Source organism: Callorhinchus milii, unplaced genomic scaffold (assembly GCF_018977255.1).
Source record: "Callorhinchus milii isolate IMCB2004 unplaced genomic scaffold, IMCB_Cmil_1.0 Scaffold31, whole genome shotgun sequence".
In the NCBI taxonomy this organism is placed as follows: Eukaryota; Metazoa; Chordata; class Chondrichthyes; order Chimaeriformes; family Callorhinchidae; genus Callorhinchus; species Callorhinchus milii.
Genome location: NW_024704772.1, coordinates 1,167,531 through 1,192,470, shown reverse-complemented (window position 1 = coordinate 1,192,470; position 24,940 = coordinate 1,167,531). Strand labels below are relative to the sequence as shown.

Sequence of the window (24,940 nt, the reverse complement as noted above, 5' to 3'; positions counted from 1 at the left end):
CAGCGCCTTATCACATCTCAAAGCTCTTCGCGGGGCTTTACTATCAAGTGTAGTGACTGTTGAGTTTCGTGGGTGAAGCGAAGGGCTGAAAAGTCTAGGGTGCTGTTGGCTTCCCAATGGAGGCCGTCTGCTGTGGGGGTGAGATGCTGGGATTGTGTATGAATTATTGCCGCTGAGAGAAGAGCGGACCATGAGAAACCCCCCCCCGCCCCAGCCCACACCTCACAACTTCCTCACCCGCCCCCCCCCACACACACACAACCCCCCCCACAACTTCCTCACACGCCCCCCCCCACACAACACCCCACCTCACAACTTCCTCACAACCCCCCCCCACACACACAGCTGAAAACCTCTGCCCAGTTCCGCACATCTCACAAACTCCCTCAAACCCCCCCCACAGCCCCGAAACCTCCTCCCCAACCCCACACCCTAAACCCAACCAACTCCCAAACACCACCCCCACACCCAACCCCCCACACACACAACTCCCCCCCACACACAACCCCCCACACACACACAACCCCCCCCCACACACAACCCCCCCCACACACACACACACCCCCACACACACACACACAACCCCCCCACACACAACCCCCCCCACACACACAACCGCCCCCCACACACAACCCCCCCCACACACAACCCCCCCCCCACACACAACCCCCCCCACACACAACCCCCCCCACATACACAACCCCCCCACACACAACCCCCCCCCACACACAACCCCCCACACACAACCCCCCCCACACACACACACCCCCACACACACAACCCCCCCACACAACCCCCCCACACACAACCCCCCACACACAACCCCCCCCCCACACACAACCCCCCCCCACACACACAACCCCCCCCCACACACACAACCCCCCCCACACACACAACCCCCCCCCACACACACACCCCCCACACACACAACCCACCACACACACACCCCCCCACACACAACCCCCCCCACACACACAACCCCCCCCACACACAACCCCCCCCCACACACACAACCCCCACACACACAACCCCCTCACACACACAACCCCCACACACACAACCCCCACACACACAACCCCCACACACACAACCCCCCCACCACACACAACCCCCCCCCCACACAACCCCCCCACACGCACACCCCCCCACACACACAACCCCACACCCCCCCCTACACAGACACAACTGCCATTGGAAGGAGCGGAAGTGGAGCAGCGGAAGTGGGGGGTCAGAGGTCGTTGCTAAGGGCTGAAGATGGCGGCGCTGAAGTGAGAGACTCGGAGACAGAGACACAGAGAGAGAGAGACTCGGCCCCGAGTCTGAGCCCGAGCCTGTGTTTGGGAGCCCGGGGGCGGGAGGGCGGGAGGCGGCCACAGGATGGGGCGGCGATCCACCAGCTCCACCAAGAGCGGGAAGTTCATGAACCCGACAGACCAGGCCCGTGAGTGACCGCGCGGCCGCCCTGACCCCCCTCTACCCCCCCTCACCCCCTCTACCCCCAACCGAACCCCCCTCACCCCCTCCACCCCCCCTCACCCCCTCTACCCCCAACCGAACCCCCCTCACCCCCTCCACCCCCCCTCACCCCCTCTACCCCCAACCGAACCCCCCTCACCCCCCTCACCCCCTCTACCCCCCTCACCCCCTCCACCCCCCTCACCCCCTCCACCCCCCCTCACCCCCTCCACCCCCCCCTCACCCCCTCTACCCCCCTCACCCCCTCTACCCCCCTCACCCCCTCCACCCCCCCTCACCCCCTCCACCCCCCCTCACCCCCTCTACCCCCCTCACCCCCTCTACCCCCCCTCACCCCCTCCACCCCCCCTCACCCCCTCCACCCCCCCTCACCCCCTCTACCCCCCATGAGATACACACATAGACAATGCACCCCCTACCCACCCCCTTGCAATACACACCACATAACCCCCCCCACCTCACAGCCCCATATACACACACAGACATCGTCACCGACCCCCCCCCCACAACCAACACCGATATACGCACAGACACCCCAATACACACCCCATAACCCCCCCTCCCGCCCCCCAAACACGGACAGACACAAGCAACCCCCCCCCCCCCCCCCCATACACTGCCTCACACACAGACAGCCATCTCCAAAAACACAGGCACATGGATACCCCCATTACACCCCTCCACAGAGTTCCCCCACTCCCCACAGAGATATCTCCAGAGACACACAGCCCTATCCCTCCACATCCCCAAACATAGACGCCCCCCCCCCTCCATTCCACACCCACACACAGTCCCCCATCCCCTGCCCTCCTTTGGTTGAAATCAATTTTAAAACTTTATTTCCTTTATAAAGTTGCATCGTTTCCAGTCCTCGGCTCTCGTTACACTGAGCAGATAAACTGGGGGGGGGGAAGCCATCAGAGGTCACTGCTGACGACAGTCACTGGTTCAGATAGAATGTTACCGTCTGGGACACGGGGACGTGGGTTCAAGCCCCGCGTCAGGGCAGAGATCACAGGCCAAGAAAATGTGATGCATTTAGTTTTACAATAAGCATTTGAGGTGTGGGAAACCAGTGAGGGTTAGTACAGAAGTTGCTGTTTTAGCTGCTTCAACTCCGGCAGCACCTGAACACGGATTCTGGGACTCCTCCGAGCCTCAGGTCTCACCAACCTGTGCCTGACAGTCCTCAGAATTAAGTAAACAGAATACATCCCTCTCATCCTGGGATGTGTGTGGAGCCCTGTGGGTAGAGCACTCGCCTCGCAAGCGAGAGGACCTCTGTTTACCCAGCAGTTAGTAGGAACCTGTTTTCACTTTTCCGGGGGTAATAACCCCTGCAAAATAAAATTTAAAAATCAATAGTAATTTGGGATTCAATGCACGACTGGTTGTGGGACGCTGCTGAGAGCAATTGGCTGCCGCTTTTCGCCTACAAAATATATAGTCAATTCACTTTACAGTATATTCTGTGAAACGCTTTGAGATGTCTCAAAGACGTGATAAGGCGCTGCATCAAATGCAAGGATTATTATTATTGTAGGGAAAGTGTGTGTGCCATTCCAGACCCGATTATACTGTCCATGTGCAGATGGCGTACATAGGTGGAACTCTGACCAAAATGAGGATGCTTGTATTCTCAGTAGACTTTCCTAAAGGTGTGAGTGCAGCTTTGTGCCATTGAGGGTTTTGAGGTCCAAGTTTCTGAGCTTGATATTGATTTCTTTTACAACAGGAAAGGAGGCCAGGAAACGGGAGCTGAAGAAGGTGAGGACAGTCGCAGCATGCTCCGTGGTGTAAAGAGTGACTTTGTGTGCACGGCGTTTCCGGCGCTTTCTTGTGCAGGGTCTCTGATAGTCCTGCGAGTTGTTAAAGATGTGCATGATATGTGGGCATGGCTCAGGAACTCTTTTAAATCAGAACCAGAGCGATGTGTGTAGACTTGGCTCCGACCAGTAGAGGTTTGCTATAGATTTGTTCCAGCAGACTGCTGTCTCGGAGTCTGCCACTTCTCCAGACCTAAAGCCAGAACTGCTGGAAGGATTCCGTAATGAGCACCAGAGACCAAGGTGATATATAGGCCACCGTTCAGACAGGCGGAGATGTGCTTGCACAGACTGCCAGCACCAAAGAGGAGAGAATAATTGCAGAACCAGTCAGCTTAGTTCAGTAACTCCGGTTGTAAACTGTTTGAGATGCCTTCTGATGGGAAAGCGCTGTATAGATTGTATGGTTCAGAAGATGAGAGATCGACTGAGTGCTGAGAGGAGGGGAGAAGCCAAATACAAACTTATTTAACACCTCATTTGTCGTGGGGACAACTTTTCCAAGTAGTTTTGTTTTGCATCTAAACTAAAGAATATTTTCTTTCTTCACACCTTCCTCCATCCACTCGCTGTGTCAGATGTGATGGGGTGTCATATCATGCACTTCACCACAAGTGACCCGAAACTCCTGAGCCTTGCACATATCTCATGTACATCTTTTAACAACTCCACATAGAAATACTGTGCAGCAGAGATGAATCCGGAGGGTTTTAATATCATCCGGCCTTTTATTTGGTGGTTTGTTGGGGCTGATTCTCTGATGTTAAACAAAAACTGCCTACAGACAGTAGACAGTGTGACCAGCCTGGTTGCAAACGAGTGACTTTGGCAGCCGCACAGATACGGACGATGCAATGCGATGGGTGAGGGTCTCTAACACCGGGACGTCCTGGGAAGGGAGGGCTCGGGCGGAAGCGGCTGCTGAGTTGTTCTGTCTCCCACCGTTTTCCAGAACAAGAAGCAGCGAATGATGGTGCGGGCCGCGGTGCTGAAGATGAAGGATCCCAAACAGATCATCAAAGACATGGAGAAGCTGGATGAGATGGGTAATGAGTGGGAATTTTCCCGGACAAACCTTCGTAGCGGCTTTCTAAAGAGACACATCAGAAGCTTGTAACCCCCAGAGGGATACACATGACCATGATCTGACTGTCCCAGAGTTGGTGTTGTCCATCTTGTGATGTATACAGAAAGTCTGAGTGCCCCCACCCTTTGGAACTCCATCCCACGGTCCCTTTGCCTCGCTCCCTCCCTTGCTTTCTTCAAGGCCATCTCAAGTCCCTCTTTAACTGCACCTTCGGTCACCCTCCTACCCCTTACTCTCCCTGTCCCCCACCCCTCCTGATCCCAACCCCCCAGCTCGGGTCCAAATCCCTGACTGTCCATCGCTTTGGGATGTGGAAGGGCACTGTAAATGTAATGCGTTGTTGTTGAGTGCTTCCAGTGCTCTTCACCGTGCCTTTGATCCTAGTTATGAGCTTGTGTTTACTGTCCTCGCACAGAGTTTAATCCCGTGCAGCAGCCCCAGCTGAACGAGAAGGTGCTGAAGGACAAGCGGAAAAAACTGCGCGAGACGTTTGAGCGGATCCTGCGGCTGTACGAGAAGGAAAACCCGGATTTCTACAAGGAGTTGAGGAAACTCGAGACGGAATACGAGCAGAAACGATCCCAACTCTGCCAGTTTTTTGACGCTGTCAAGGTGAGCAGTCAATCGTGTCGGTCCTGCTTCATTTAACTCCTCCCCGAAGGTGGTGAGTTTTGGTCATGGAATCCTGTAGCTCAGTGGTTAGATCACTCACCTTGCAAGTGAGAGGACCTGGGTTCAATTCCCAGGCAAGTTTCCTTACTCCACACACACGTCTCTGTTTACAGAGGAATAAGTAGGAACCCGGTTGTTAGTCGATTGGCTTTTCTGAGGGTAAAAATCCCTTCCAAAAAAATGTGTGGTCACTCAATCCACGACTGTTTGTGGGATCCTGCTGTGCGCAATCAGCTGCCGCGTTTCACCCATAAAAATATACAGTCAATTCACTTCACGGTATATTCTGTGAAGCGCTTTGAGACGTCTCGAAGACGTGATAAGATGCTATATCACATGCAAGTTTTTGTCAGTGTAGTAGTAACTTTCCCTCCTGTCCTGTGTGTAGAACGCCCAGCACGTGGAGGTGGAGAGCATTCCTCTGCCTGACATGCCTCACGCACCATCCAACATCATGATCCAGGACATCCCTCTCCCAGGAGCTCAGCCTCCGTCTATACTGAAGAAGACTTCAGCGTACGGGTGAGCAGCGGCCGTTTGAGATGGATTTTGTGTGGTTGAGGTGTGCTTGTTGGTTCTGTGGCTGTCGTGGGTCTTTTGGGGTTGGGTTCCGCTCGGTTTCGGTGCTTATTTTGTCGACCATATCAATCTGTCCGCTCCCTCCGGTCAGCAGGATCCGGCCTGCTCCACGTCCCCCGCCTGCCCCGCCACACCCTCGGTGGTCCTTCAGTTTCTCTGCTCCCACTCTTTGGAACTCCATCCCACATTTCCTTGGCCTCGCTCCCTCCCTCGCCTCCTTCAGCCACCCTCCTATCCCCATCCCCCCTCACTGCCCTCCTGATCCCAACCACCAGCTCGGGTTCAAACTTGTGCAGCAAACTTGGGACGTCCTCCCGACGTGAAAGGCACCGCGTACATGTAATTTGTTGTTTGTTGTTGCTGTCGACAAGCCATAGAGTTTTTAATATATATTCCTAATGATTGTTATCTTTCTCTTGCAGCCCCGCCTCAAAACCGGTCATGCTCATGCCCCCCCCTTTCCATGGAGTCCCACGGTTACCCCCCGGCAAGAAGCCGCCCGGCCCACCCCCTGGGCCCCCCCCACCCCAGGTGTTGGCCATGTATGCCCGGCGCCTGGGACCCCCGCCCGGCATGTGTCTGAGGGGCCTGGACGAAGACAACGTTTACGATCCTGAAACGGGTAAGAGGGCACGTAAAGAGACAGAGAGACATAACAACATAAGAGTTTGCCCCCTGCTAGGATAAAACGCTCTCTCTCTCTCTATGCCCCCTCTATGCCAAGCTGACTCTCTCTCTATGCCTCCTCCATCCAGCCTAATGGTCTATCTCTCTATGCCAGGCTAACCCTCTCTCTTTCCATATCAGGCTGATGCTCTCTCTCTCTCTGTGCCAGATTAACACCCTCGCTCTCTATGCCAGGCTGATAACCCCCACCTTTCTCTGCCCACAGCTATCCAGGACATGCAGCAGGACGAGGAGGAGGAGCTGAGTGGGGACGAGGATTATCCTGAGGACATGGAGCAGGGCGGGGAGGAGGAGCGGGACGATGACAGTGAGGACGGGAAGGACAGAGACAGCGAGGATGACGACGAGGATGATTTCCGACACCGCGATGAAGATGATGACAGCATCAGGAAGGAAGATGATAAGCCAGGTGTGTGGTACAGACACTGTACACTTGTCCCAGGGTAAGGGCAGCTTTACAGCCAGTACAGTAGTTTGCAGTGAAACACCAACATTGTTTGCTATCAGGGCACAGCATGGATGGAGTAATGTGGAATCATGTCCACAGCTGCCCTGACCTTATAAGCAACATAGTCCCGTGTGAACGACTGTCAGCAACGCAAGTTGGACGCAAATCACACCCTCAACACTCCCCATATTCTGTCTCAGCAGCCAGAACTCGCGTCTGTAGCTCAGAAGGTTATGGATTCAAATACTGTGAGCGCCGTTAGTGGGTGGAGTAATTAGATAAATTCTTCCTGACCTGCAAAACAAAGCGTTCTCCCAGCTGAGAGGTGACAGGAGAGCGTGGTCGAGGTGTGTTCGTCTTTGCTGGTGGCTTGTTGCCTGTGGTTTGTTGCCTGTGTCGGTTTGCCTGATGCCTGTGTTGTGATCGATATTGTGGTCCTTCCCCAGGGCGGATAGTGCGGTTCGCAGACATGCAGGACAAGTACAGGAAGAAGAAAAACCTCAAGGAGATAACGCCACTGCAAGCCATGATGCTCCGGATGGCGGGTGAGTGATGGATGCTGTGAGACTTCACACGGTATAGAACTGGTGACAAGTGACCGAGGGGATCTGAAGGACATTGGCTAAGGTGTCGGCCTGTGGCTCAGTCGGTCAGAGGATTGTTGGGACTTTGAACTCACAGCCCAGACTGATGCTCCAATACAGCGCAAGCACCAAGTTCCTGTCTGTACTGTTCGGGGGACATTAAAAGATCCCATTAAAAGGCGCTGTTGGTAAAGAGAAGGCAGTTCTCTCCTGCTTCCTGTCTGCACAACACAATCCCACCGATACAATCACTCATTCCCTCTGCAGCTGTTTGTGGGGATGCGGCTGTGTGCAAACTCCCTGCCCAGCTCGCCCACAAAATACACAGTCACTACACATTCCAATAAATCCTTTGAAGCACTGTGAGATGTCTCGATGACGTGGTAAAGCACTGTATTAAATGCAAGGATAATTATTCTTATTATTAAGGACATCCTGTGTTAGGGAATAACACAAACCGACTTGTCTCCCTACAGGACAGGAGATCCCTGAGGAGGAGGAGGATGAGGAGGAAGATGGCAATCAAGAGGGGGATGATGGAAAGATGGACGGGGACGAAATGAAACGGCGGGGGGAGGAGTCGCGGCCGGATGGCATCCTGATGCCCCCGCCAACCCAGATGCCACCTCGGGGCCCGATGCAAGTACCACCGATGTCCGGCCCCCCACCACTGGGACCCCCACCCGCTCCTCCACTGAGACCTCCAGGACCCCCGTCCGGTCTGCCCCCCGGACCACCACCAGGTTAGCAACTCCGAACAGAATACTGTGTAGGTTCCACCATCAGACCCAGATCCTTCCCCCCCACCCCCCCATACACACACCATAACATTAATTTATACAGTGCCCTTCACGCGTGATATCTTCTGTGACGTGTATCCTGTGAAGCTCTTTGAGACGTCTCGAAGACAGGATACGGCGCTGTATCAAATGTGAGGATTATTATTCTGTCGCCTGTGGTGTTGGTTGTATTATGTGATGTTTGCTTCTCTCTAAACTGATGTAACTGTGTGTGTGTGTGTGTGTGTGTGTGTGTTACAGGTGCTCCTCCCTTCATCCGGCCACCAGGAATGCCTGGGATCAGGGGGCCAATGCCCCGGCTCCTCCCTCCCGGCCCCCCACCTGGCCGCCCCCCCGGACCCCCACCCGGACCCCCACCAGGCCTTCCCCCAGGCCCCCCACCTCGCGGCCCACCACCCAGGCTCCCACCCCCAGCACCCCCAGGTAAGATCCCAGCTCTGCTATCAGGCTTATTGGTTGTCAGTCTCTTCCTTTATCCTGTCTATCGGTTTCTCTTTCTTTTTCTTTCCTCTCTTCTCTCTGTCTCCATCTCCCGTCGGTCTGTCTGTCTCTATGTGTGTCTCTCTCTCTCTGTGACTGCGTGTGTGTGTGTGTGTCTCTCTCTCTCTCTCCCACCCGATCAGTGTTCTACAATCCCCCTTCTCTGAAATGACCCTTCTCTCTCCCTGTAGGTATCCCCCCACCTCGGCCTGGTATGATGCGGCCGCCACCTCCGTTGGGCCCGGCCCCCCCGGGGCTGTTCCCCCCCGCCCCCATACCAAACCCGGGCGTGCTCAGTGCGCCCCCCAGTCTGATCCAGCGGCCAAAGCTGGACGAGCACGTGGCCACCATCGAGAAGAAAGCCACGGCCACCATCAGCGCCAAGCCCCAGATCACCAACCCCAAAGCCGAGATCACCCGCTTTGTGCCCACCGCCCTGAGGGTCAAGCGGGAGAGCAAGGGACAGGCACCGGTCAAGAAGGGAGAAGAGGAGATGGTCGTCCCCCTGAAACCCGTGTCCAAACCTCCCCCCGTCTCCATCCAAACCAAGGACGATATTTACGAGAGTTTTATGAAGGAGATGGAGGGGCTCTTGTAACCGGCCCACTGCTCGTCTCTGACCTCCCGCTGTGGCTCGGTGTTCTGAGATTTACACACTTGTCCGCTCCTGTGTTTGTCCCGTGTTCCTTTCAAACCCAGTTCTCAGTACACAGTGGACTGACCCGCACTCGGGTGGCAGCACTTGTGCACTGAGCTGGCGTGGACAAAAAGTGTATCTGAGACCAGACCAATCCTTCCCCTCCTTTCCCCCCCCCTCCCCCACCCTCCCTCCCCCCCTCCTGCTGCACTCTCTCTTCATCTTCGAGTTTCCACAACCTTGGACACGTTCGTTGGGAGTTGCACACTATATAGCCCTCTTTATTTTAAAACAAAGTCGTCATTTTGTGGAGAAAGAGAGAGGGAAAAGTGTTCGGGATTTGAGTAATATTCTGCATCAATCAATAGATCCATTGGCCTCAACAGACTGGATCAGTAACTAGTAAATTTTAGTACCGGTCTTATAATCATTTGAAAACCCGTTATAATGATTTGCATTGTCCATGTTAATAAAATACTGTTGTGCTTTTTACATGCGTTTGTGTCTTGTAATTAATTCCCATGATTGTAAGTTAGTTTACCTTCATTGTTGACCTTTGCCGGGTGAGATGAGAAAATCTTGCGATCAATGTTTGCTGAGGTCTGTTTGTAGCAACGAAACCACATAAATGGATTCTGTAAAAAAAAATTGGAGAAAATTTATGTAATGTAAATGTAAATGAACCCTCACTTCGCTCCAAGTCAAACGTAACTGTCACAGGGCACACACTCCACGTGCCTCTGTTTACCTAATAATAAGTAGGTACCCGGTTGTTAATAATAATAATAATAATAATAATCCTGGCATTTGATAAGAGCGCCTTATCACATCTTTGCGACGTCTCAAAATGTTTCACAGACTATACTGTAAAGTGAATCAACTGTATTTTGTGGGTGAAACGCGGCAGCCCATTGCGCACAGCAGCGTTCCCCACAAACAGCCGTGGATTTGAGTGACCGGATTATTAATTTGGAGGGATTACCCCTGGAAAGCGATCATTTAATTAGTAATAATAAATAATAAATTCAAAGTACCTGCCTGCAGTAAGGTGGGGGCGCGGGGAGGGGTGGGGGGGGGGGTGAGGGGGACTTTAAATACAAAGGTAACCCGACTGCCGTGAGGAGGGGAGGGGGGAGGTTGTCTGCAGAAAGGGGAATGGCCCTTTAACTGGAGTGGTGGAACACGGTGACGGGAGCAGCACAGACTCCATGGTAACGAGGACAACAAGATGGCGAAGAAGAAGAAGGTGAATGTCCCAACTTCTGTCTCACTGTCTGTCTCTGTCTGTCTGTGACACACACGCACTCTACGGGGGGAGAGGGAGGAAATGATGACTGAGGGTCAGACGGGGATAAGTCTTAAAGGGGCTGTGATAGTGGGGGGAGCGGAGGGGGGGGGGGGGGGGGGGGGGAGTCGGAGGGACTCTGGGATGGAGCTCCAGAGCCCGGGTTGGGATGGCTGACAGGCTGCCCCGCCGGTGGTGGGGCGGATGGGGAGGGGGACGTGAAGCAGGACGGTGCGTGGCGGAGGGAGCGGTCAGTGTCATTCTGCCTTTATGTCTTATTAGGTGTCGCAGTCCGGTCTTTCCAAACCCTCCGAGAATCGTGAGTGACCGTCTGCGTCTGTTTTTTTTGGGGGGGGGGGGGGTTGGGGTCAGCCGCAGCCGCGCGGAAACCCATCGCTGATGCCTCAAGAGTCTCCAAACCAGGCTGAGAATTCCCGGCCTCCCACCTACACGCGGAAATCCCAGAGACAGATTGTTGGAATGGAATACGCTCTCTCTCTCCGGAGGAACCCCCCCCCCCCACCACCACCACCCGCTCACCTAATTCCTGAAAGTATTAGGCGCAGGTTGACGAGAGCCGAGGCTTGGGTGGGGGGGAGCCCGGAGTGTGCGTTGGGGGTACCTGCTGGAGTCTAACCGGCTAAAGCCACACCACACAGCTCGGCCATTGAGAGCGCTGTCCGGTAAAAATTCCCGGTGTTCGTCCGGCTCGGACATTCCAGCCGTGAGTTTGTGGCGCCACCCTGTGGCAACCGCGGGCCATTACACCTCACCGGACATTGTTATCAACAACAACTTGCATTTATACAGTGCCCTCACGCAGGGCAGAGGCTCGGAGAGCTTAACGGGGGTGGGGCGGAGACTGACGGCGAGCCGGTGGTAGGGAGGAGGTGACCGTACGCCCGGTCGATGAGAAAGGTCTTCAGTCGTGATCTAAATGAGGGGAAGGAGAGAGTGCCAAAGCTTCGGGCGTGGAGAGGAGGGCGGGAGGGATAAGCAGGAGCTTTGTGCAACTGTAAACTGGCGATAACTGGCGCAGTAAAACATGGCGTGTGGTGTCCAGAAAGGCCTTTGCATCGAGAGGGGAGCACAGCCTGGAGGGGCTTGTTCTCCATGTGGCCCTCTGACCAGTGCCCGAGGGGAGGGGAGATTAACAAAGACATTTTTCTTCACAGCAGACAGCACTGAACCAAATGTGACCCAAGATGCTGATGAGGGAATACCAAAGTCTCCCGAGGAGGCCTCCGAACAGCCGAGGGAGGAAGAGGTGGAGGCGGAAGTGAAGGTGGAGGCGGAAGTGAAGGTGGAGGCGGAGGGAGCAGCTGTGCCGGACGAACAAGGTGATGGGAGGAAGGAGAGGAATGTGTGAATGTAGCAATGTATCTCAGAGAGGAGAGGAAAGTCTGGAAGTGAGGCACAGGGGATTCCTAACTTTCAGACCGTTGGCCATTTTGACTCTGGACTGCACTTCACAAAGGTTCACACAGACAACAAAAACTTGCATTTACACAGTGCCCCTCACGCACGATGCTGAGAGTCAGCCCAGACTGTGAGCTCAAAGTCCCCAAACATGGGGGCTTAAACCCACAAATGTCTGCCCCAGAGGCGAGAGTGCTAGTGACTGAGCCTTGACAATGGTGTGACCAGATGGCAGTGTTTGACCCACACGGTGGCAGAGGTATTCAGGTAGTTGTGAGCCCCACACGAGAGAAAGTAACTGCTCCATTTGTCTGCCTAGCTCCAGTGACAGTTGGATCTCCAGAAACAACCGGAGAGGAACAGGACGGAGTCCAGGCTGAAGGGAAACAGGAGCAACCTGAATCCCCTCAAGAAACTTTGCAAGAATCTGCTCCTCAAGAGGCTCCTCAAGAGGCACCTCAAGAGGCTCCTCAGGATATTGCTGAAGAACCTGCTCAGGATATTGCTCAAGAAACTCCTCAGGATGTTGCTCTAGAACCGCTCAGGGTGAACCTCAAGAAGTCCCTCACGATGTCCCTGAAGATACCGGGACAGAACCTCCCCCAACCGATGCTCAAGAAGTACCCGAAGAAGCGAAGGAGAAGAAGGAAGTCGACGAGATCGACGCAGAAATGAGCAAATTGTCACCCAAGGAGTCGGCCCCTTCAGTCACAATCACAGGTAATAATAATAACAATTTTCCCACCTCTCTTCCAAAAAAAGAACTTCTAGTTTAAGGTCAACTACTTTTCAATATTTCTGCAGGACCTTATCACTCAATGATAATGACCATTGCATTTGCTACAGCGCCTTATCACGCTGTCGAGGGGTCGCAAAGCGCTTCACAATATGTAAAGTGATTTGACTGGATATTTTGTGGGAGACACGTGGCAGTCAATTGCGCACAAGCAGCGCCCCCACAAACAGTCATGACCATTTTCGAGTGGGGAGATGTTATAACCCCTGTGGAGTAAGGAAACTTGCCTAAGGTTTTGCTCTGCCTGGGAATCCTCCCCAAGAAAAAACAATGGCCACTTGTTTGAGTGAGTGTATGTGACTGTTTCTGTGTGAGAGCGAGTGTGTAAAAGCCAGTGTGTGTGTCTGTGTGTAGGGTGGGAGTGTGGGGGTTTGGGGGGGAAGTGTCTGGGTACTGAGCTGGAAGGGAAGTGGGGGGAGGAGGATTTTTTGTTCCCCCCAACCCTCCCCCCCACCCCCCCCCACAAACACAAAAAACTGTAGTTTATCTTTTTCTTGTCTCTCTAATCGAATCTAACATTGCAAACATGAAGTTAAGTTGAGGTTTAAAGCTCAGTAACACTGACTTTTTTTCTCTTTCAAACCAAAGGAGCGGTGGAAGAGGCACAGACGGCTGAGACCGGGGATGAAGTGAGTACAGCAGATTGTGACTTTTTGAGTGATTTGTGGAGAGAACTCTTGTGTGTCTCTGACCAACCCAGACTTGACACAGGGAATAATTTGGGGTCTTTATCCCCCACCACACCTGATGACTCTAACTCACGCTGGGGGTATGGACCACTGTTCACTTCTCCCCTCAGCTCCTCTCCCAGGAGACAACATCAATGACACTTAAGAGATGGAGGAGCAGAAAGGTGGGATAGGGAGAGGGGATGAGGAGGGGTCTGTTTTGGTGCTGTGTTTGTCTAGTAGGCGAGTCTCTGTTATCACATGTACCACATATTTGCCTTTGTTACCCCCTTCTCTCTCTCTCTGTTCCTCTCTGCCTCTCTCTGTCTGTCCCCCTATCTGTCTGTTTCCCTCTTGGTCTATGTCTGTGCCCCTCCCTTCCTCTCTCTCTCTCTCTCTCTGTGTTTCTGTCCCATTAGCCTTCTCACACTGACCAGGAAGAGATGCTATCGATGCCAACGTTTGAAACATTTGATGTGGGGAGTATGGAAGCACTCATTCTGATTGGGGAGGACCTGAAGGTGGACGAGATGGAGGGCATCATGGAAGAGATTCCCATGCTGGTTCCAGGAACCCCAGACAAAGGTATCAGTGACGTGATAGTGACATCGAAAGGACTGGGCCATCGAACTCACAGTGGGCACATCTGCAATCATGTATGTGTGGGGGCGTGTAACGTTCAGAACTATGTCAACATATCCCCAGTATTAGATTAATATAACATAATAATAACAATCCGCGCATTTGATATAGCGCTTTTCACGTCTTCTTGACGTCTCAAAGCGCTTCACAGAATATGCTGTAAAGTGAATTGACTGTATATTTGTGGGCGAAACCTTTAATGTTCAGAGTGCGGCCAGTGACACAGGACAGCCCCTCATCCCTCCGTCTTGCCTTCCCCCTCATCGCTCTTTCTCGCCACCCTATTCCTCCTCCTCTTCCTCTATCCCTCCGATTGGCTCCCCTCCCCCGCCTCCCATGTTCCTTTCCAGCACACTCTCTATCTGTCATTAAATTCCACCTTAAAATCCCTTGGTGTTCGACCAGCCTAGGGTCACCCCACCACCACCACCTCCCTGCAGCGCTCCAAGGCGCTGTCTCTCATGTTGGGACAGACTATGTAAGTAAACCCACGCGGTTGCTCTCGTCAGGAACAGCAGGTCGCTGGGGAGATGATGGTACAATGTCTGTAAAACTATTGTTATGTTGCTTTAGGAAGCCTAGTCGATATGGTTGAGGATGAGGCAGCTAAAGAAATCCGTCACGCCAACCTGCTCGCGGAATATCAGGTAATTATTATCATTCTTTAAAATCTTCCTTCGTCTAAACGTGCCTGAGATATTCCCAGCGCTCCCTCCGCTCCTTCCCAGCGCACTGCTGCTTTTCCTGCTGCGGCACAAAACACACAGCCACAGCACGTCACAGCACGCGTTGCAAACGCTTTGCTTGAGACGTCCTCCTGCCGTGAAAGGCGCTGCGTCAAACAGGAGTACTTGTTACAGTGGACAAGCTTGACAACGCTGGTGTTCTGCGATTCAGGTGTTAGTTGAAGAGAGGGAAAAGTTGAGAAACCAAAATAACAAACTGCAGAGCAAGCTGAGCGAATATTACCGCAGGAGGAAGGGTGACGAAACCCGGATTGACTTAGAGAAAGTTCTCTCAGACCAGCAGGAGCGCTACATGAAATATATGAGTAAGTGTGGACCCCTGAGATCGCAACTGCTTATCACCTCCACCACAACAACAACTTGCGTTTATACAGCGCCCTTCATGCGGGGTAGCGCCCCGGAATGCTTCGTCGGGGTGTCTCAAAGCGCGTCTTGTACATCTTACTGTCTCACTTCTGGAGCCCCGCAGCGCAGCGGTTAGAGCATTCGTCTCGCCAGTGAGAGGATCCGGGTTCCATTCCTGGACGGATCTGGGCACAACCTTCAGGCAAGTTTCCTTACGCCTGTTTACCCAGCGGCAAGTAGGAATCCAGTTGTTAGTTGACTGGTGGATCACTTTCCATGGATAATAATCTATCCAGAAAAAAAATCTGGTCACTCAATCCACGACTGTTTGAGGGACACCGCTGTGCGCAATTGGCTGCCGCGTTTCACCAACAAAATATACAGTCAATTTACTTTACAGTGTAACCTGTGAAGCGCTTTGAGTCATCTCAGCGACGTGATAAGGCGCTGTATCAAATGCAAGGATTATTATTACTGTTGTTATTACTATCTGTGTGTTGCCTATTGCCAGGCTCGCTGGGGGATATCCAGAAAAAGTTTCAAGCTGAGTCTGAAGATTACCAGACACAGATTAAGGAACTGAAGACAGATTGCCTGCAGAAACAGGAGTTAGCCAATCAGGCCTGGCAGGCCTTCATGTCCAAGAAGAAGTTAGTGATTGTGCATTCAATCCACAAACAGCTGGGAAAGAAGAACACCCTCGGGGTAACGTGCATGTTGCTAATTGATACCCTCCCTTTTTTTTCGCAACTGGAATTTTTTTCTCCCATCCACTTCTCTACCTTTCTGCGGGTCCCCCTGACCCCTTCCGCTCCACCATTGTCAGTTGTGCCATCAGCCACCACGCCCCGAAACTCCCTGCCTCATTCCCACAGCACCCGAGAACAACAGTTTGCACTTATATAGTCCCCTCCACGCAGGGTAGTGTATCAGAGCGCTTAGGGTTAGGAATCTCACCCCGTCTCAATCTCTCCAGCTGCACGTCAACCTGGACTGTATGAGTTCCAAGTCCCGATGTGGGGGCTGGCGGAGTGGGGGGGGGGGGGGTTTGGGGGGAGCTTGAACCCACAACCTTCTGACTTGGAGGCGAGAGGGTGAGCGACGGGGCCCCACGGGCTGTGGCTTGAGTCTCTGATTGTGTCTGTGCAGGAACTGGACACGCTTCAGAGAATCGAGGAGCGGAAGGAACACGAGTTGCGGCTGGTACGGTTGAAGACCATCAAGCTGAAGAACAAGGTCAAGGCCTACGAGGATTTGCTGAAGACCAAGGAGGAGTTGGCAGACGGACTGAACCTCATCGACTTTGAGCAGCAGAAAATCGAGAACAAGACGTGCAGCGCGAAGATCGAGGAGCGCAACGAGGTCTGACTGATGGCGATCTAAACTCACACAGCGACTGACGTTCATGTCGGGAGGACGTCTCAAAGCGCTTCCCTCAGCTCACTGGTAGCCCGAGCTTTTGAGGTGGGGGGGTGGGGGCGGAAGGGGGGGCGGGGGCGGTTACGGGTAGAGGAAGGAAGGAGAGTGAAAATGCTGTTGAAAAGATCTTGAAGGCTGTGAGATCACAAGAGGATGGGATAAATGGGACAAGAAACTTGTCCCGAATTTCTTTCTCTCTCTCTCACAGTGACCCTGGCCGACAATCCCCCCCCCCCGGATACAATCCGTCACTGCTGTTCGTGGGCAAATTGGCAGCAGCGTTCGCCCACAAAATACACAGTCACTGCATTTCACAGTGAATCTGTGAGACTTGAAAGGCGCCACGTCAAATACAAGTGTTATCTTTCAATCTCATGCCTCCCAATCGATGGTGGAAGGTTTGTGCTGCAGTACCATTGACTTGAGAGAAGGTGGCGACAGGGCACTGTGTGTAAATAATAATAATAATCCTTGCTCTTGATATAGCGCCTTATCGCGTCTTCGAGACGTCTCAAAGCGCTTCACAGGATCCACCGCTGACCTCCCGCTCGCTGCTGTTTCAGGAGATGCAGAAGCTGATAAGTAAGGTCACTGACACGGTTCTGATCATCACCCACCTGAAGGAGAAGCTGGAGTGGGTGCAGGGCGAGAATGCTGCCATGAAAGCTCAGCTCATGGACATCGAAAGCATCGTTGCCCAGGTACGGGAGGTGTGGGGGGGGAGGGGTGGGGGGGGGGGTGTTAGGTATCAGCTTGTGGATGTTGCTCTTGCCTCTGAGACTGAAAGATCAAGCCCCCCCACACTGGTTCTGTGAACCCACTAGTCTAGGCTGACTGACGCATTGTCTTCGTCGGAGGCACCGTCCTTCAGCCTCTCTGCCCCCACCCTCTGAAACTCCATCCCACAGTCCCTCCGACTTGCCCCCTCCCTCCCTTGCCTCCTTCACAGCCCGGATCAAGACCCTCCTCTTTGATTGCGCCTTCGGTCAGCCTCCTAACCCCCCACCCTCCCTGCCCTGCCCTCCACAACCTCCTGATCCCAACCCCCAGCTCGGGTCCGAATCCCTGACAGTGCAACGAATGTTGGACGCCCTCCTGCTGTGAAAGGCGCCGTGTAACTGTAACGTGCTGTTATTTATGGTTGCGTTATCGTCGTCGTCCTTGTTGTTTGTTGTTGTTGAATCGCACAGAAACGTGACGTGTTGACCAAGATCAAACATGTGAAGGACGGGCTGCGGGCCGACAATATCAAGCTGAAGCAGAAGTGTGGGCTGCTGTGTAACAGGGTGCTACTGCGCGACTTTGAGAACAATGTGGACATTGTGGAGGAGCTGTGCTACAGCCTGGAGGCACTGAAGCGCAAACACGCACAGCTGACGCTGGACTGTGGTGCCATCAAGAAGAAGATCAACTGGGTGAAGATGGGGCACGTGTGAGATCACCCTCCCAACACCACCCTCCCTCCCTGTCCCTCTCTCTCTCTCTCTCTCTCCATCTCCCTCTCACTCTCTCCCTCCCTCTCTACATCCCTCCATCGCCCTCCCTTTCTCCCTCCCTCCTTCTGCCTCCATCCACAAAGTTAATCCTTAGTTTATTACTGTAACTGTTCCAATAAATTTCCTATCTGACAGCCTGAGAGTCTATCTCTGTGGCAGAACAACGCAGGGAACGAACTGGGCACTTTGCAGAGCACATTAATAATAAAATAAGCCTTGCATTTGATACAGTGCTTTATCTCGTGGTTTTGACGTCTCAAAGCGCTTCACAGGATACTCTATAAAGTGGTGCGACTGTGTATTCTGTGGGCAAAACACGGCAGCCGATTACGCACAAAATAATAATAATAATGATAGCAGTAACGTGTCTTATCACCAAGTAAACAATAACTCGATGGGAGTCACAGATCATCTCGATTTTTAATACTCGCTAATCCCATGAGCACAGGATTAGCCAGAGAGCGCGACCGGAGACAAGAGCTGTTACTGCTAACAAGCCGGGAGGCGGGGAAATATACAACTAGTCTCAATGAGACCAACAGCTACATTTCTCTAGTGCACCGACCAGGCAGACCGGTCACAACACAGCAGTAGCCGGCCTGGTACTCGGTGGTTTGTGTCTGCGGCGATCTCACTGAGAACAAGCAATCCGTAGAGAGAAGGTGATTTGATGAAGAGATTTCTTGCAAGGATTCGAGGAGGCAGATAGACCACAACAACGAATGACATTTACACAGTTAAATAAAACAACAATAACACATGACAGTTACACAGCGTCTCTCACGTCGGGAGAACGTCCCAAGGCGCTGGACAGACGGGGATTTGGACCTGAGCTGGGGGTTGGGATCAGGAGGGGCGGAGGGTAGGGGTAGGAGGGTGACCGAAGGAACAGTTGTACAGGAGGGTCTTGAGACGGGCTTTGAAGGAGGCGAGGGAGGGAGCGAGGATGGTGAAAGGGAAGAGTTTAAAATGTGATACGCAGGTTTCAAAAATAATAAGTTTTTGTCTTGCACGGAGACACAAATGGGGGAGTGAGAGCAGAAGAGATTGAAGAGGGAAAGAGGGACGATGAGGTCCGAAAAGCGACGTGAAGAGAGTGTGAGAGAGAGAGAGAAAGCGAGGAGGCATACGTTAAGAAAAACGTAAACAGCAACAGTCAGAGAGGAATAAAAACAATCGAGACAAGGAAGGAAGATGTAAACCAGGATAATGAGAAGTAAAAGTAATTTGTAGTGATGGGGGGAAAAGGGACAAAGATAAAAGACCGCAAACAACCACAAATAAAACATTCTTTAAGGATGTTAAATGTGAAAGGATGTTACAATATTTAGTTTCTAGAATTAAGTTAACAGTGGAGAGGCTCCTGTCTTGTTGAAAGCTGATACACTATCACTGTGACCCAGTGGTGACTGAAACGTAACAGCACAAGTGGTTTTACCAGTAATCGAGCCCTAGTCGCTTACACTATGGTAGATGCCAGTTGCTGAGATACAGGCCTGTGTCTCGGGCTGTCTCAGACTATTCCGTACTGAGCCAGTTCATGTAGTTCCAGGTGGTTGAATGCCTCCCAGGGGCAGATAACAGTGATATCTGCACAGCAAAAAAGAGATGGAGAATTAGGTTTACAGTGCCCGCTCTGCTTCCAAACTTTTATCAGCCATCAGCTACTTTGTAGAACTCTCAGGAGAGAAGTTAAACCTCTCTCCCTCCCTCCCTCCTTCTCTCCCTCCCTCCCTCCTTCCCTCTTTCCCTCCCTCCTTCCCTCTCTCCCGTGCTCACTCGCTCAATCACCCACTCACTCACTTCATAGCTGTTGGCAACAGTCAGTTTGCTGTCAAACAGACAGTCAGTTCTTCACTTGAGAGCTGTGAATATCTGTTACCTACCTGTGCCAAGCCCCTCCATTCCAGGAATATCATCTCCAAACCTGGGGGGTGGGGAGGGAGGGGGTAACATAAGAGTGAATTAGTTTACAGGGTGACCACAACCATAATACAATCAGAATATAACCGAGTCAGAAATATAACTATGCCCCCTCTCTCGTCACTCTCCACTACCAGTGGCAATAGCTATATACTTCACACACATAAATCATCTCAGCCACTCAAATAAATATATAAATAAAAAAGCACTCGCTCGCTTCACCCGAGTTGTTTTCAGGGACGACGCTGTGCGAAAATGAGCTTCCGCGTTCCCCCACAAAACGCAAGGTCACTGCACTTTCCAGTAAAATCCTGTGAAGCGCTTTGAGACAACTCGGTGACGTGATAAGCCACTGTGTCCAAATGCAAGGATCATTACTGTTATAATGATGTCACGACAACTTCTATTTCCCCAGAGCCTTTCTTGCTGGGTGTAGTGTCTCTAACTGCTGAAAGGGGTGAATCGTGGGTCCTTACCCCTTAACGCCTGCCTTTGGGGGTTTGCTCTTGAACTGACGTGTGGCCCTTTGCTTGAACTTTGGGGGTCCCTTCCTGGGTGAGGTGGCCCCACCAGATACTTTGGTTGGTGTGAGTGTTGTGTTCATCTTGACCCTGGAGAGGTGGTCAGGTCAGGGCTGGGAATCTTCCACCAGAAGCCACTGAAAGAGGAACATTCATAGTTACAAACAGCTAATCAACACATCTACCAATACGGTTGTGACCGTGCACAGAATTGGTCTGCCTTGTCTGCCTACGAAACCCGCAGTCATTACACTCCAGCGCTTTGGGAGAGGTGGGGGGCCGCATTGTCAGAGACACTGCCCTTTGAATAAGACGTTAAAATGAGCTCCCTGTCTGCGTCCTGATCAGCCAGACATTAAAGATCCTCTCTGAGGGTTTAGGCCACAATCCCCCCAAATAAAATCGGTCACTCACTTCACGGCTGTTGGTAGGGACGTCGCTGTGAACAATTAAGCTGCAGTGTTTGCCCACAAAGCACAGTCAGTACACTTTATAGTATATCCTGTGAAGTGCTTTGAGATGTCCTCCCGAGAGGGAAAGGCTCTGCATGAAATGTAAGGATTATTATTATTTATGTGAACTGAATCACTGTGAGTCCTGTGCTTAACTCTGCTTCACTGGACTCCCTATGTACAACTTAAATCACATGTGTAAGTGGGATACATGGAAGTTCCAATCCTGTTTAGATAGTTAAGCAAGGGATAGGGTTTCTGTGTATGTCAGACACACGGCTGATTACGGTGATGGGTTTTTGCATGTGTCAGACACCAGGCTGACCAAAACAAACATGTACAACAGTGCTTAAAGATCAGGACATACAAATCTGTCTCAAGTAAGCAGCTTCCCTGTAAGCTGACAGGGAACATCTGGGAAAGGACTAATACTGTAACGAGATTTTCTCTGCTAAAGCCTGCCATCTATTAAATTACAATTAAACCCGCACATGGACAACAGTCCAAGGGATATACTTTGTACATCTCAGATTGATGTCCTCACTGGGTTACAGGATTCACGTCTGGAACGTGTAGTTATTGTGTCCCACTTGCTTGAAATCTGTTCATTTCCCTCCACCCCTCCTGATCCCAACCTCCAGATTGGGTGCAAATCTTTGACTGTCCAGCATCTTGGGACGTCCTCCCGGCGTGAAAGGCGCCGTGTAAATGTCATTTGTTTTTGAAGTTCAGTTTAGTACTCTGCAGTTTAGTTCACAACACGACGCAGCACAGTACAAATGAACATTTACTTAGCGCTTTTCACATCGGGAGGATGTCGCCCAAGGAGCTCATCAGAGTTGCTTCATTTAGTGTCCTTTCTAAAATCAACTGCGGTAAATCGGATTGAATTAATCTGACGCAGTTCTCTCTGAGCTCCCTTCAGCTCCCCTCTGGGCTGCCTCAGAGTCACAGGTTTATCCTATCTCTTCCCGACTTCCTGATTATCCTGAACGCCAGCAGAAAATCCACAACTACTGGCCTGGCCACGGGACAAAAGCCACAAGAATTCTTTCATTTGGTGAACAGGAAATGTAACCAAGAGGACTAAATGTCTCCGGAAGCTTTGCGGCTGAACGGTCACTGTCATCTCTCATTCTGTTCAGAAAATAATACTTGTTTTTAATTTAAAATTCACCCACAAAATACCACAGTGTATCCTGTGAAGAGCTTTGAGACGTCTCGGAGATGTGATGAGGCGCTGTATCAAATGCCACAGGGATAGGGATAGGCATAGGGATCGTTATTATAATGGATGATTCCTGTATCCCTCCACTCCCCACGTCGAGATGCCCCGAAGCACTTTGAACGCCGGTGGCGGTGACTGTGTAATTGGTGGGCAAACACTTATATAGCGCCCTCCACGCAGGGTAGTGGCTTAGAGCAGCCAATTTGCGCACGTTGACGTCCCCGCAAACAGCGTGAATTGAAGGGATTTACAGTGAGACCCTGTGAAATGGTTTCAGATATCCTCCTGACGTGAAAGGCGCTGTATCAATTGTAAAGATTATTATGATACAAGATCTGCATGAGCCAGTGAGACACTTAGATATACAGTCTACAGGATAGACATTTAGCCCAAAAGATATACAGTCAATTCACTTTACAGTGTATTCTGTGAAGAGCTTTGAGACGCCTCAACGATCTGATAAGGCACTACATCAAAGGCAAGGATTACTATTGTTATTTACTGATAGACTAATAATCTGTCTGTGGCATTCTTTCGGACAAGAGTGCTACAACAGACAAGCCTCAGTATTTGTCTCACACAAACGATCACTCAAACACAATCTACATTTATAGAGCGTCTTTCACGTTGGGAGGATATCTCAAAATGCTGGATTGGCACCTGAGCTGGGGAGGTGGGAGCCAGGAGGGTGGAGATGACCAAAGGTCCTTGACCCAGACCTTGAATCTTATATTTCTTTAGGATTTTTCTCACTGTGGGAGTCATTGTTGTGTGGGTCACAGATACCCAGAACATCACATCATGATTTGGGGAAGAAACCCTGCGACTCTCTGACACAGGACAGTAAATACAGGCATCGGTCTTACTTACAATAAAGTGAGGCAGATCAGACGGACTCCTCTTTCAGGCTGGTTTCGATCAAAGATTTGTCAGATGTCCTGCTCCTTCTTCTTTTATACTCAAAGACAGTTAATCCCATTCAGTCACCTGCTCCCCCCCCCCACCCCCTCCCACGCTCATGTCATTTGAAGTCCAATTGCCTGCGCTGTGATCTTTACACATTTAGCCAGACTTTGCCTTTAACCAGCTTTTAAAGGTCCAATTTAGGGCATTTGCTGCTCAGACAATCCTTGTGCTCTTGGCTCTCTGAATCTTTGAGAGAATTACTCAGCTCCACTTAACCTCCTCGCCTAACCTGAGAAATACATCTGGACAATTTATAAACCCGTGACCGAGATGCCACTGAGGTGGCCGGTTAGCGGGAAGATTATTGAGGTGATAATCACCTTTTGGGTTCAGCCGTGTTTCTGCAATAAACTCCTTCAAGACACTCAGAACAGCTCTCTCTCTCTCTCTCTCTCTCTGTGTCACTCAGTGGGTCAAAAAAGAGCAAAGCATATGTTCATCTCCCTTGATCCAAAGAGTTTTTAGTTCCCATTCAGCCATTTCTAGAACAGATCCAAAGGTATTGTTGTGGGTTTACTTTTTTAATCCTATTTAAAAATGGTGCACATCTCTATACGGTCCATTCCCCCACCCTTGTTAATCACAGTGATGCTGTTCTACAGGTGTTGAAGGCCTTTGCTGCCTTGCTCTTATTCCGCTGTGGTCAAGCATGTTCCCTTCTAACAGGCTGATAAGATCATGGCATTAATTCGGGAATCTCTATAGTGGTGACATCTCTATTCTGGACTTAATCTCAGGTTATGTAAACCAGTCACTCCTTGCTGGACATTTTATCCAGCAGGGCTTGCGATCAGCACGTTGGGGACACGATGCTGAACTCTACCTGTGCCTACATTTCTCCCGGGGCGGGGTTGGTGTTGGGGCTGGGGGTGGGAGGGGGAATCTCAATCTCTACTTCTTTTCCAAACAGTCCTTTCTTCTCTCCCCCAACCCTTCACTGAAATCTGCAGGATCGTTAATGCTCGCCTGAACAGGGCACAGACGGGGGAGCTCAGTTAAAGTCTCGTCCCAAGGATGGCGCCTCTGACAATGTGGCACTTGCCCCAATGCTGCGCTGCAACGTCAGCCTGGACTGTGGGGCTTGAACCCACAACCTTCTGACTCTAAGGACAAGAGAGCTAGCGACTGAGCCAGGCCAGGCTGACACCTGTACCGTTGGCGTACACATGCCTCCTCCTTGTCCCCCGAGTCCTCTGCTCCATCCTCGGCGGCGGTGCCTTCAGCCACTACGCCCCGAGGCTCCGGAACTGCCTTTCTCACTCCCTTCGTCTCGCTCCCTCCCTTCCCATTTGCAGGTCTCTGCTGAAGACCTTTCTTTTCAACCGCACCTTTGGTCACCTTCCCACCCACCCCAACCCCCCCCCCAGCTCGATTCCGGGATCCATTACTGTGAAGCTCTGAGACGCCGTCCGGCATGGAGGGCGTTATATAAATCCAAGTTGTTGTTGTTGTTGATACGGTTGCACATTCTGACAAGCATCAGTGACTCTATCTCCTGATTCTCGGTCCCGGTATATATAACTCGAATGACTCTGTTCTGTGTCTGAGACACGGCCCGTGGACCTCACTGTTCCTAACTGATGGAGAGAGAACTGCACAGCTTAGAGCAGAAGGTTGTGTTCATCAGGATGTTGGTGTGCTCTCCATACGATCGCGGGAGACCTCCCTGTGCCAACAGGATACGGCCATAGATGTGTGGGATAGCTCACCAAGCCAACATAACCTTGGCACAGATAGACTCCTACACATTCAAAGGTT

At 51.8% G+C, this 24,940-nt stretch overlaps 3 protein-coding genes across 7 annotated transcripts in view; 2 read left to right on the top strand and 1 right to left on the bottom strand.

The window, feature by feature from the left end:
• The window catches only part of LOC103189421 (retinal rod rhodopsin-sensitive cGMP 3',5'-cyclic phosphodiesterase subunit gamma), a 35,796-nt gene that overhangs the window by 7,374 nt on the left and 3,482 nt on the right, over positions 1–24,940 (bottom strand). For 2 of the 5 annotated variants that reach the window (XR_006085868.1, XR_006085871.1), the window contains exons 1-5: positions 23,087–23,253; positions 20,492–20,673; positions 19,979–20,019; positions 19,556–19,682; positions 9,818–9,911 (exon numbers count right to left, since the gene is read on the bottom strand). Coding sequence is in view for 1 of the 5 variants with exons in the window: in XM_007909811.2 (XP_007908002.1) it covers positions 19,606–19,682; positions 19,979–20,019; positions 20,492–20,619 (246 nt within the window). In the remaining 4 variants the exon portion in view is untranslated. Of the gene's footprint in view, positions 1–9,817; positions 9,912–19,434; positions 19,683–19,978; positions 20,020–20,491; positions 20,914–23,086; positions 23,254–24,940 lie in introns of those variants that run through there. The other 3 variants (XR_006085869.1, XR_006085870.1, XM_007909811.2) reach the window with 3 other exon arrangements.
• Positions 1,213–9,459, top strand: LOC103189549 (WW domain-binding protein 11). Its single transcript, XM_042344967.1, has 11 exons — positions 1,213–1,441; positions 3,212–3,243; positions 4,255–4,348; positions 4,805–5,001; positions 5,450–5,583; positions 6,063–6,262; positions 6,533–6,736; positions 7,222–7,320; positions 7,836–8,102; positions 8,400–8,582; positions 8,831–9,459. Exons 1-11 carry the CDS (start codon positions 1,378–1,380, stop codon positions 9,235–9,237), a joined length of 1,881 nt encoding a protein of 626 aa, XP_042200901.1. The 5' UTR covers positions 1,213–1,377; the 3' UTR covers positions 9,238–9,459.
• On the top strand, positions 11,607–18,094 carry ccdc96 (coiled-coil domain containing 96). The gene is made up of 10 exons (XM_042344924.1): positions 11,607–11,901; positions 12,563–12,700; positions 13,365–13,405; positions 13,864–14,029; positions 14,660–14,733; positions 14,984–15,137; positions 15,689–15,882; positions 16,327–16,539; positions 17,160–17,297; positions 17,787–18,094. Exons 1-10 carry the CDS (start codon positions 11,607–11,609, stop codon positions 18,030–18,032), a joined length of 1,659 nt encoding a protein of 552 aa, XP_042200858.1. The 3' UTR covers positions 18,033–18,094.

What these genes read in the sequence shown, in the direction of transcription:
- LOC103189549 (XM_042344967.1), top strand. Translation starts at nt 1,378, where the DNA reads ATGGGGCGGCGATCCACCAGCTCCACCAAGAGCGGGAAGTTCATGAAC. An exon ending in AAGAAGACTTCAGCGTACGG is followed by an intron (nt 5,584 to 6,062) that starts GTGAGCAGCGGC and finishes TTTCTCTTGCAG; the next exon opens with CCCCGCCTCAAAACCGGTCA. An exon ending in GAAGGAAGATGATAAGCCAG is followed by an intron (nt 6,737 to 7,221) that starts GTGTGTGGTACA and finishes GTCCTTCCCCAG; the next exon opens with GGCGGATAGTGCGGTTCGCA.
- ccdc96 (XM_042344924.1), top strand. Translation starts at nt 11,607, where the DNA reads ATGGCGTGTGGTGTCCAGAAAGGCCTTTGCATCGAGAGGGGAGCACAG. An exon ending in CCCTTCAGTCACAATCACAG is followed by an intron (nt 12,701 to 13,364) that starts GTAATAATAATA and finishes TTCAAACCAAAG; the next exon opens with GAGCGGTGGAAGAGGCACAG. An exon ending in GCGCTACATGAAATATATGA is followed by an intron (nt 15,138 to 15,688) that starts GTAAGTGTGGAC and finishes GCCTATTGCCAG; the next exon opens with GCTCGCTGGGGGATATCCAG.